This window comes from Cotesia glomerata, linkage group LG2 (genome assembly GCF_020080835.1).
Source record: "Cotesia glomerata isolate CgM1 linkage group LG2, MPM_Cglom_v2.3, whole genome shotgun sequence".
In the NCBI taxonomy this organism is placed as follows: Eukaryota; Metazoa; Arthropoda; class Insecta; order Hymenoptera; family Braconidae; genus Cotesia; species Cotesia glomerata.
Genome location: NC_058159.1, coordinates 21831135 through 21844665, shown reverse-complemented (window position 1 = coordinate 21844665; position 13531 = coordinate 21831135). Strand labels below are relative to the sequence as shown.

General features: G+C 27.1%; 1 protein-coding gene across 9 annotated transcripts in view; it reads right to left on the bottom strand.

The window, feature by feature from the left end:
* Positions 1–13531, bottom strand: part of LOC123275544 (lachesin-like) — a 68233-nt gene that overhangs the window by 1566 nt on the left and 53136 nt on the right. For all 9 annotated transcript variants that reach the window (XM_044718388.1, XM_044743714.1, XM_044718385.1 and 6 more), the window contains 4 exons: positions 12443–12563; positions 7783–7920; positions 5480–5599; positions 4104–4274 (listed from right to left, as the gene is read on the bottom strand). In XM_044718388.1, the coding sequence (XP_044574323.1) occupies positions 4104–4274; positions 5480–5599; positions 7783–7920; positions 12443–12563 (550 nt within the window). The remainder of the gene's footprint in view (positions 1–4103; positions 4275–5479; positions 5600–7782; positions 7921–12442; positions 12564–13531) is intronic.

The following is a 13531-nucleotide window of genomic DNA, read 5'->3' as shown; positions in this document are numbered from 1 at the left end:
AATTTTTTTAATTGATTCAAAGTAGCGATGTTTCAAGAAATTGCGTCTTTTCTTACTAGACGTTGCAAATTTGCTAATAAATACTCAAGTGTTTTTTTTTTTTTTTTTTTGATAACAAAAGTTTTAATGGGATCAAAAAATTTTCAAATATCTAATTAAATTGTAAAAAATAATATTTTTATAGTTAATTGAAATTTATAAAATAATAATTGCGCGCTTAAAATGGATTCGGCAACTCTTACGGAAAAAAGAAAAATACAAAAGTTATATTTTATATGATAAACGTATAGCGCTCTGTAAAAAAAAAAAAACTGGGAAATTGACAGTTTAAAATTATATTTTCAGAGAAATTTTAGAAAATTATAATTTGAAACTTGAATTTTTATAATATTTTTTTGAAACGCCACGTTATAGTATAAAACGTAGTTTTGCATTTTTCTTTTTCTATGTTGTTGAGTTAAAAAGTATTGCAGCGATTCCCCACAACACGTACACAAAAAAAAATTTACTTAAAACAAGTAAGCAATTTTGAAAAACTTCATCTTCTTGATTTGAGTGGAAAAATTCTTAAACTAAGAAATTTTTCTTGGTTTAAGTAAATCTTACTTGATTCAAGACAATGAAACTCTTGAAAATTTTTTCTTGGTTCAAGAATTTTTTTCTTGATTCAAATTAATTTTTCTTTCAGTGTACACGGAAAAAAATATTGATTTAAAATCTACACCAGAAATGATACTAAAATTGCATTTCAAGAGTGGTTTAATTTTAGAATCACAGATGATACAAAAACTGTATTGGTGTGAATTTCATATCACTTTTCAGCGCATTCGCAAATCAACTGTTTTTTCAATCCAAGTACAGGTCCACAGATTCGGTAAAATCTGGCGCCAAGTTCCGTTCAAATCCGTTGTAAACGGAGCGCCAGACTACCGGCTATGTTTACTGTAAGCAGAACGGTTTTTTGAGGTTGCGAAATTTTATTTAATTCTACGGTACTTTTTGCCCAATTTGTTTATCATAACAGTAATTCATAATTTATTTCACCGTATTAATTAATTATATTCACTTATAACAATTTATTTACTTGAAATTATTAAATTTTATCAGCACATACGATAGCTTGCTCACAAATTTCGATTCTGACTTTTTTTTTGATGGAGAAAGGTCAGGGCCACAGACTAGATAAAATAAAAATGTGTAGTAATCCTCCTATAGATACGCAACTACAGTTAAAAAAAGTAATTCACAGCTTACTTTACGGCCGCCAGGTTGCACTGGAATTATACCTACATAAACTGTAGCTTCAAGGGTATAGTTTGCAGTAAAAAATGCTGCCAACGCGAGATTTAAGTTGGTACCAATTGTAAATTTTCATTATAATTTAAAAAAAAATACTAAAATCCGAACAAAAACAGTTTCACTGTAAAAAAAAATCGCGCCAAGTCCACGTTCATAAGACTATTAGGAAAAGAAAAAATTTTTTTTTCTTTACAAAAAGATACAAAATAAAAAAATTAAAAAATCCAAGTAACCGATATGATTGTTTATGATTTTCGGAAATTAAAAAAAATCTTATTGTAAATTTAAAAATTAAAAAAAAATTTTAGAACGTACTTGGTGTGCGTAATTGTGTATTTCAATTTTTTTAAAGTCCTAGTAAATAAATTTTACGAATTTCATTAAAAGTAAAATATTTTGCAACCATGCACACTAAATACGTTCTAAAATTTTTTTTTTTTTGATTTTTAAATTTACAATAAGATTTTTTTTAATTTCCGAAAATCATAAGCAATCATATCGGTTACTTGGATTTTTTAATTTTTTTATTTTGTATCTTTTTGTAGAGAAAAAAAAATTTTTTTTTCCAATAGTCTTGTGAACGTGGACTTGGCGCGATTTTTTTACAGTGAAACTGTTTTTGTTCGGATTATATCTTTGCTGTTCACATTTTTGTTTTTCATAACTATTCTAAATTAACAATAAGTAAGTTGGAAACGTGTAACTTATGGCTTTATGAATTGAAAATTTATAGAATGTTTAATAGAAATACCAGTGAAAGATTTCTATCTACGCGTATTTACGGTCTATTGTAACCGAGGCAGCAATAGAGAAGACGTAATATAAATTCCATTTAAAAATAAATAAGATACAGATTTTGTATTACTATGAGGTCTAACTTTAAAATCACCTCAGTTGGCATTATTATTGGTACGGTTTTTGTATGACCTGATGCAATTTTTACATCACTTTTTTTCCGTGTTTAACATTAGAATCTTCAGAGCTTATGACGGAGGTTAAAGAAACGTATTAAACAATATTTATTAAAAATATAATTTTAAAATTCAATTGAAAAGAATTTAATGATTTAAAAAAAAATTCTTTTAATTATAATAAACAATTACTTTGGGTCACGAGAAAGACCACAAAAATAAATTGTTTATTCGAACTTAGTATAAAATGAAATAATATCCCGTAATGAAACACTCCTGCTAGTAAAATGTTACGGTGGTTAATAAACAATTAATTTATTTAAATAGTCCATCTATTAAAATACGAGAAATCGTTTTTTCGACTGACTTATTTCAAAAATATTAATGTGCAAAGATAATCAATCCTGAAAATATGAAAATTTTACATAATTGTATAAAATAAAATAATTTAATTAAAAGATATTAGCATTATCTGACAGTTTACATTAAAGTTTCATTTTTTTAGACTAATAAAACCAAAAAATAATCCAGTTAACTGTCTTCAATTTAATTGCAGTTGTCTTCTCTCATCGGCGTTTAATAATTTTTTTATATAACAAGAACAAAGTAAACTTTATTAAATCGGATTTAACATTCGTAATCGAAAATTAAATAAGATAATAAGTACACTCCCACGTAAAAGAATAATTAATTTAATATGATTCATCCATAAATTAAAATGTTTATAAAAGAATTCTCGTCTTAATTTCTTATAACGTCAATTTACGTTAAAAATTATGACGTCGTCATTAAATTATGAAATAATACCTTAAACCTTTATTATTTAAATTTATAATATGACAGTTAAAGTAAGCGAATAATATTAGATGATTTTATTCATAAACTAGCTGACCCGATGAACTTCGTATCACCTACAATATACTTTGTTACACCTTTCGATCAGCGATTATCAATCTTTAAACTTAACTTATCTTTAACTCTAATCTACTTCGATAAAGAATAAATACTGGCTGTATGAAGTGTGGTTAGAATTTTATCAAGTTATTAAATGAAACTCGCTTCTTATTATCGTCTGAAAATCAAGATCCCAAAAAATCAACACTGAATTTATGAAATTTTTCTTTGTCCATATATACAGAAGATAGACGATTAACAATTTTAGATTTGTTGATTTCCTTAGCTGAACTTACGGGTTTTCCAAAAATTTTATTCTTTTGAAAACATCCCTGAACTATAGCGAACAAAACAAAAAGAAAATTTTTGAAAATTGATCCAGCCATTTTTGAGTTTTAGTGAGACGAACGCTCAGCAATTGATTTTTTTTTATTTTTTTAGCTGAACTTTCGGGTTTTTCAAAAATTTTTATTTTTCTAAACCATCCCTGAACTATAGCGAACAAAACAAAAAAAAATTTTGAAAATCGGTCCAGCCGTTTTTGAGTTTTAGCGAGACTAACGCACAGCAATTTATTTTTATATATTTAGATATGTAGCTGTATATAGTGCAAAACTTATACCTTTACCTTAAATTAATAAGTCTATCAGTACAAAAAATGCTCTGTATGTAGCAATTAAATATTATAATTTACTTTCTAATGAAATGAAAATATTAAATTGCTCTATGTCAACTCTACGTAAAAAACTTGGGACCTGGTTAAAATCTAATAATGTTAAGGCATATAAATAATTGAAAAACCTAAATTATTGAAATTGTTAAAATTTGGTATAATAATGTACTTATTACTTTGTACTTAAATAATTTATTATTATATATTAATATGTTGTAATTATGTTTAAATATGTTTTCCTTCTGGTTCTATGTACAGGTGTGTACCACCTCTATAGAAACACTACCAAAAGTAAAAATAATAAATAAATAAATATGAATTCTTACCATAAAGACGGATACTAAAATCAACATCACCACGTGAATTTTTCGCAGCACACGTGTACGATCCAAAATCCTGTTTCTGGAGATTCCGAATAGTAAGTACCATTTTAACTTGAAATGCTGATTTGGGTATGACTTGGACCTCGTGTCGTACTCCAGATATTATCATGTCGTCTGAAAAAATACGGGGATATAAAAAACTAAAAATAAAAAAAAGTATATGAAATTTATTTTTCTTAAAGTCACGTCTTTAAGTAAAGACCCAAAAATGAAAAAGTGTTAAATAAACAAGCAAGAGAGACGTTTCCTGATGCCTGTCAGCTTGTTCTCTGTCGGGCGCTTGACTGTCCGTCCATCGGTTTAATTCTCTCTCAGTTGGCCTGGATCTCCATCTACACAAGCACCTTTATAGCATCCCCATCACCGTAACCACTATCCCCGGGTGCTAAGAACCGCGAATGCAGTAGCCAAGAGAATTCTAAGTTTATCGAAAGTTTTACTCAAGAAGCTTTGCTCGCCCGAGTGATCTAAAATCCTACGGTACGGAAACGAGTGACACCGGTCAACCGTATTGAGAGCATTTGAACAATAACTTCTCAGTAAATAAACTATATACTATATTCAAGTATAAATAAACATAATGGAAAAAAATTATAAAATTTATTTGAGACATTTCTGGACGTTCATGCGCTACACTAAAGTATCAACCTTTTAAAAATTCATTCAAAACTTGAATGTATAAAAAACTTAACAATCAACTATAAATTTTTATTCTTGTCTTAAATAATTTTTACGCTGTTATTGAAAAATATTAATCAGTCATTTAATTTTACTTCAACAAAAATTTTTATCCAATCAAATTTCACGCATGACAATTCATAAATTATTTTTTTATACTGAAAAAAAAGAAACTACTCGATTTAAGATAAATATTCTTAATTAATGCAAGAATATTATTTTGAAGGGAAAATTATATTTTAATTCAAGAATTTCTTTTCTTGAAACTCATTTTCTTCAAAGAGACAATCGAATTTTTCATCAAAAACCATAACTCTCTAAATCTAAGAATAGTTTCGTTTTTTTTTTTAAATTTTATATTCTTGGTTTATGAAAAATTATTTCAATTCAAAATACCAAAAAATACTTTAAAAATAATTCCTTTCTCTTGATCCAAGAGTTACAAGTTTTTAATTTAAGAGTTGATTTCTTGAATTGATTTGAACTGAATTTCCAAAACAAAAGTGACATTTTATAAAAGATATTTTTCTTGAATCAAGTAGCCTTTTTTTAATATACTTCAAACAAAATACATTAGATTGTAGTTTATAGTAAACAATAAGTTAATTTCATACATTTAGGATAGTTGTGAGATAACTTACTATCGTCCTTCATCCAATAATTAATAGACTTAGGGGAAGCTTCAACAAAACATTCCAACGCTACATCAGTACCCAGTGGTGCTCCCACTAATTGATTAGGTACATGAATTGTCGGTGGAACTGCGAACCCAAAAACATTGCTCTATAATACTCAGATACACTATAAAAACTTAATTATATTTTTTTGCGGATTATTTTTCCTTACAGATAATTATTTGCTACATGTTTTATCGTATGCTGCAACTACCAAATTGATTTATACAACGGCATTATCTTTTAACAATACGAATTCTCTGTCTAATGGGTTATTGCACGTCCCAAAGAGACTACGCTTAAGTGAAAAATATGAGACATTTATCTTCAATGATTGTTATTAACATGGCTAAAATGAAAATTTAAGTAAAGTATGTCATTATTCAAAATTTATTACGGTATAAATTTGATATAGTTATTTAACACTTGCATTTAAATTAACAATAATATTAAAAATTAAAATAATAAATTTATTTGCATGTAATATTGCAATGGTTAAAAATGCATAAATTTAAATAACTCTCAATCGTCAAATATATCACATGACGTCGCCAATTATTCTTCAATTTTTGTTTAATATTGGGCATTTATTTCTTCAAACAGAAATAAATTCACATCCATTTCATAATTTCTCAAAAGTTAAAAAAAGTTATTTATCGAGAAAATATAATAGGTATTGACAGGACAGACTGACAAAGAACTAATTGATAAGTTTATTTCAGTACCTGATTCATCAGTTATTTGCAATGTTAAAAATTTTTATTAGGATAAGCATTTAACTAAAAAAGATTTTTTAACACCCATTTAAGACAGACATTACTGAACATTTATAATATTATTCTTTTTTTTTGTTGATAATAAAAGATTAGTTACATCTCAGAGTCACTGAAAATCAAATCAATCTTGACGTTTTCTAACTTCATTTAATTTTAGACTTCATGTTTCTATTTAAATTTACAATAGTACAATTTAAAAGGAGTAAAAATTATCAAATTTTGTATACTTAAACTTCTTAACGATTTATCAATAAGAAGATAATTAATCAGTTAATTCTAAAAATAAATTTTAATTATTTAAAAAGTATACAAAAAGTTAGAAAAATCATAATCTTATTTCCAAGAACTTTCAGCAGAAAAATATTAAATTCTTTTCATTGCAAATTATTCATAATTTTATCAAATCAGACGTTATGAACAATTGATTTAATAAATAAGCAATAAATTGATTTTTCAATTCAAGAAGCTATACCGTTATTTCTCATTAAAATAGAAATGAATTTATAACATGAATAATGCTCAATCAGACAAACGAATTAATGATTATGGGTTTTTAAATAGCCTAATAAATAAAGTAAGCAATCAGAGATTTAGCTAATCTCTTGAAAAATAATGTGTCTGGAGACATTATTTTGTCATCGCTTAGTTAAAAAATGAATAGTTAATTGTAACAATAGTGGGAGTTATTTTTAGTTAATTATTTCGACAAGTAGGTATTGAATTACCAAATATTGAATAAACCGACAATAATTAATTTAATGATTCGTTCTCATGGTACTTGAAACCGTATAAAAGCTTGATTTTCAATTGATTTAGTGTCCTCTTCAATATTTCCATTGCTTTTAACCGCTTCATTGGCTTTCAATCAAACGAAGAATTCACAACTTTTACTGGATGAAATCAACCTCTGGTTTATAATTTTATCATCAATTCATAGAACATTGTTCAGTCAATCTCAGCCAACAAAGCAGGTGCCCGTTGGCTTTCAATCAATAGTCATTTATTATCTGTGGGTCGTTACTAATTATAATTACAATGATTAATTATCTAATAATTACAACAAAGATAATGCGGGCTGACGATGTGCCAACAAGCCAATAAAAACTCTGAGCTGGTATTATCATTCGTAATAAAGTTTTTTACGTGTACCCGCTATGCATTATATTATTATTATATAGAATGATAATGATAATGGTAATGAATAATGAATATAAGATGAATAAGCCTACTAACTTATGTTAAAGAGAAGGTTTATATGCCCGTAGGATTGATATCAAAATGCGCCCTTATTATATTCAAAAGTCAGTAGAACCGCCTTACCAACATAAACCTCTTTAAACCCACAACACCCTACAATCCGAATAGCTAAGCCCTCTTTTACTGATATACACACTCAACTCACAATACACTACCCCAGTACAGCCGTAAAGCAACATCTCTCAAGAGCACCCAATCTAACCCGCAACTCGCGTTCTAATTACTAATTATACTCACAATGAACGTTGATCGTGATGCGCTTGCTGATGGCCGGTGGCACTCCGTTACTCGCAATGCACAGATATGCACCCATATCATGCCGTGATATCTTTGTGAGTCGTAATTCCTCACCATGGTACTCACTCACTGATGAGACTTGAATAATATTAAGTATTAAGATTTATTTTTATTGTATTTTATTGAATTTTTTCGAATGGTGTATGTAATTTTGAAATTGTATAAAAAAATTTATAAATTAGTTTTATTGCAGCAATGTCCTGCGATTGATATTACTTACATATCAACACGAAAGAAAAATATTTTTAGAATGAGAATAAGGTACCGGCGGGTAATAAGGCCTAGCTAAGGGAGATTTTTAAAAAAATCGAAAATATTGCATGTAATTATTGAAATGTATCATCAATTTTTATATTAATACATTAGCCATAAAATATAATGGAGTAATGGTATTTTTCACCATAAACAAACACAAAATTTAATTTTTTCAAAAACCTTGCGAATACAAAAACAACACTTTTTGAGATGTTGATAAAAATTAGAACAATGATTTTAAATTATTAAATATAAAACTATAAAAAATGTTTACCATTTACTCAAACCATTTTTTAGGAATTCTTCTGCGCTACTTTAGCATATGACGGATGATGAAATATAGAAGACAGGGAACATTGTATCGGGACTCTATAAACTTGTAGCGACATTTCTAAGCTAGACGCTTCTACTAGAGAAGCCTTCAGCGGAAGCGGTTATTTTAAATATCATTTCTATCACTTATGCCTTATTACCCGACAGGTCTTATTACCCGCGGGTACCTTACACTGATAAAAAAACGCCATTCGGCCATACCCGACATGGATAGGTAGATTTCTTAGATGAATATTGAAAAAAATACGTAATTTAAAAACAAAATACTAGAATAATTTTTTTTTATTCTCAGGGTGAATCTTTGTTTTATAACTCTAAAAGTTTCACGCATTTAATATTATATTGTTCATCCATTGAACATTTAATTAAAAAAATCAAATTGACTAGGTCATGTCCTAAAATTTTTTTTTCATTATATTTTTGCAAATAACGATATGAGACCGACTACAACAAATATATAATCAAAGACATCTACCTAACAAATAGGATTTGTAAGAAATGAAAGTCATTTGACGATAAAAGCTAAAAATTAATTTATTCTTATTTTTTTTTTAATTTTTCCAACTACGAAATAAATTGAAAAAAAAGCGACGAAAAATAGCTCAAATTGAAGATAATTATATGAATTTTAACGAAAATTTGATAGATTTAAGCTATCTTTTACGGCTTAAAAATTATGTGAAGAAAAAGGGCCGAAACACAATCATTGAAAAATTTTTTCAAATTTTCAAAGTCACAGAATTAATTAAAAAAATCATCAAAACTAGACAAATGATAGTTTAAATTGAAGGTAATAAACTGAAGTTTAAGATAAATTTGATAGATTTTATCTTTTTTTTACACCTGGAAAATTATTTTCACAAAATATACAAAATTCAAAATTTTTTGAAAATGAAAAAAATTTTCAAACACCCACAACTCGAAAACTAACCAGCCGATTTTGCTCATCTTCGAACTTGATCTTGGTATTGATCCATAGAATAAGTCCACAAAATTTCATAAAAGATCGATTGAGAACTGTGGGCGCAATCCTGCTGACATGGCGCGTTATATCACATATATATATATATATATATATATATATATATATACATAAATACATATATAAACTTTTGAGCCAATGCTATTTTTCGACATTACTCGATGAAATAAAACATATTATGACAAAATTTTATTAAAATTAAGACATGAGACCGGCTACAATAGTTAGATTTCTAAAGAAATCTACCTAAAAATTAACTTCATTCAAGAAAAAAAATTTTGAACTAAGTATACCATTTTGAAGAAAATGATTTTCTTGAGTCAAGAGAAAAATTCTTGAGACAAGAAAATTATTTTAAAGAGTTTCATTGTCTTAAATCAAGACAAAAAAATTCTTGAATTATGTAAAATTTACGTGAATCGAGAAAAATTTCTTAGGTTAAGAATTTTTCTACTCAAATCAAGAAGATAAAGTTCTTCAAAATTATTTATTGGATTCAAGTAAATTTTTTTTTCTGTGCGCCGTATAGCCAATTCAGCTAAATAGCAATCCCTCAGTTTTCTCGCGGTTAATTATTAAAATGACAGTCGTATTATTATTTTAGGCGTTAGATTTAGTTATATTTGGCTATATAGATCTTCTCGATAACAAAGTAGCTGCCTGTTTTAACGAAAGTGTATATATTTACAAGAGCGATTCGCTGGATATTTAAGTTAAAACATTGAATCTTTAAATCAGATAATCGGATTATTATTTTGAAAAAATACTACTTGAGGTTACGTTGAATAGTCAGTTTATTAATATTTTTTTTCTCCGTAAAGCCATCATGTAAAATTTAATATAAACATGAGAAATATTTCACATTATCGTGAGATTCTATAAATACTATAAATTAAATAATGTTCGAGTACTCGAAAATTAAAAATGTTACTATTTAAATTTATATATATTAAACTGTAAATGTAATAATTAAATAGATATCATGATGCATTAAAATGTACTAAAAAGCCATATTAAATGCATTTGAATTTCGTTGCAAAGTCAATTTATTCATACACAGTATATTATTTTTACATTTTTTAACTTTCATTAATGTTGTTATACTATCAAATAAATATTTGTCGGATAAAAGTAAAAACATTTGAATTACAAATTGAATTTTTGAGTTCAAACTTATTTATTAGTTTTCAGTTATTATATATTTGTTTGATCTTTTTTTTATTTTTTCAAGTTATTATTTCTATGAAATGTAGGCACCTTATAGATTATTAAAATAATATGAATATAATTGAAATGAGTTTTTACTTGAAATATAAAATTTTACGATTGCGTTTTAGTTTCGTATTTAATATAAAGTAGAAATAGTAATTAAGGTTCCGCCTCGAAATACGTAGGTAATTACAGAGCCATTACTTGAGATTGAATTTTCCTTTTTAAGTAATAAGTCTTTTATATTATTATTTTGTTATTTACAATTTTACATTTATATTTGACAGCTTGCGGTTATTTAGTGAAAAACTAACGAATTTATAGCAAATTTAAAAGTTTAGGAGCTCTAAAAAATTATTTTTATATCTTTTTACGTTTAATTTCTATAAATTTTTAGTAACATTAAATCTGGAAAGTTAGTTTAATTATTCATCGTTTCGTCATATGATTTTATTAAGAATTAAGATATAATCCGGTTTTTTTTTATCTTGATAAAATTAATTCACGCAAAATTAAAATACTTAAGCTTAATAATACTTTGCTAAACAGCACTTGTACTTTATTGATCTTTCAGTGATAGGTTATATGAAGAAATTTGTCAGCACTATACCATTTGTCAAATATCATTAATTAATTCAAATTATGGATTTAATTTTATCTTTGATAAATAAAAGATCAATTTTTTTGCTGTTTTATAGTTTCGCAATCATTTTTAATTTCATTTAAATTCCAAGTTAAAAAAAAACTCCGGTAATTATTTTAGTAGAATTCAAACAGACGTGCTAAAAAAACTCAAAAAATCGAGTTAAGTAACCAGTTCTTCTCTCAATTATATTTAACCAGATCTCGTCAGATAAAAACAATTTATAGATTTGAGAATATTATAATAAATCAGTCATGGTAAAACAAAATATTTTCAAAAATTCGCACTGATAATTTTTTTAACCCGTAGTGGTCATTATGGGTCTAGATGACCCCAGGCAATTTTTGAGTTGCTCTCGCTTCGAAGATATCATTCAAAATGGTATCTGTGGTGCCATCTATTATTGTTTAAAGATTTTTTGAGATTCATGGAAATTTACGATTTCAATTGCACAAATAAATATACTTTTTGAAAAACTCGACATGACACCACTTTTTTTTCAAAGTATGCGATATCCGGAGTAGAATCCCGGAGGTCATTTTCATTTATCTTAAAAAGTTTTTATGAAGTTTTTAGTAAAAAAAGTCAAATTTTTCGGAATTTGACTTTTTCGCATTTTTTTTAAAATTAAACAATTAAAAAAAAATTAAAAAACGATTGAGTTATTCAACGGAAGTGTTAAGAATTACTCTCATGTACGGCTCGAGTGAAAATATTGAAAAGAACGCAAGTAGCAACAATTTTTTCCGTGCATGGGGTCAACTAGACCCAGTATGACCACTACGTTATTTTTAAGAAGTGTGACCACTATGGGTTAAATTTCTATATAAGAAATTTTTTTCATAATAATTTAATTGTTAAAAAATAATTTCAGATGTCTGTTAATTTCAGTCTCATTCAAATTCACTCTGTCTTCCGGCGTATATCTTCAAAATATGAAAATTGATTAAAAAACAATACTACAACCATCATAATAAATATTTTAAAATTATTATAAAACTTCTGATGACAAGCATTGTAATTAATCATCCTTATAAACTAAACTGAATCGATTCAATTTATAAACTTATAAGTTAAAGAAGAATTTGGAATCTCATTTTTCAACTTCAGGATTTCTTGAACGTCAAATAAACGAAATTTTACAAAAATATAAAATACAATAGAACAAGAAGAATTACCTTTGGACTTTTGACCATTGGAAGCAACCACTGGCTCACGAATAACAATATTCTTGGCATCCTCACGTTTCCAATTGACGCGAGGTAGAGGCACGCCTTTTGCTCGGCACGTCAGCTTCACCTGTCGACAGTCATCAACGTTACTTAACTATACGGGGGTGAGGATGAGAGCACAATGAGTGAGACGCGACTGATAGAATGGAGGATGATGGTTGGTTGTGATGGTATCATTGATGCACGAAGAAGACAACGTTCTCTTACGTTTTAGAAGATAGTCAATGCATTGGTGTACATTTACTCTAATGTTACTTCAATATGTATATGTATATAATAACGACCTACAATGCTTATGTGTATACTATACTAAAGCTCGGTGTATGTATCTTACGGGTATTTGTGCTTCTGTCATCATCTATTGTCTATATAACGCTCGGAAATTGTACTAAAGTAGATATAACGGTGGGTAACGATCAAATCATGTTACTGTGACACAATTAAGTCCACTTGCATTAATTCAGCCCGGCTGCTTATTTTGTAAATTTTATCGGATAGATTTTGACAATGATTTTGTTTTTGTCAAAAAGGCGTATTCCAGTGAAAAATAAATTGAACTACCCTTACTAATTTTCTTACTGTTTGATTTTAAGTTGATCTAGTTTTCTAAATTTAATAAAAAAAAATAATTGTTTGGTTTTCAGAAAGAAATTAATTCATTCGGAAAGGACAAAAAAATTAAATTTTATTCAATTAGTAAAGAACTTTGATTTGATAGGTACCGGAACTTTACGAAATTTGTAACAATCAAAATTTTGCAAAGTAGTCTATGATTAGGAAATTCAACGATTTTAGCTTAAAAATACACAGTAAAAATTTTTTCGTCATTGTGTAGAGTGTTAAAAATTTGTGTGTTGAATATTACACTCTAGTATGTAGAATTTAACATTCTAGTGTGTTGAATTATTAAATCAATACATGAGAGTGTTAAATGCTACACACTAGAGTGTAATATTCAACACACAAATTTTAACATTCTACACAATGACGAAAAATTTTTTACTGTGTAGTTGAAAATTTTTGCGTGCAAAATTT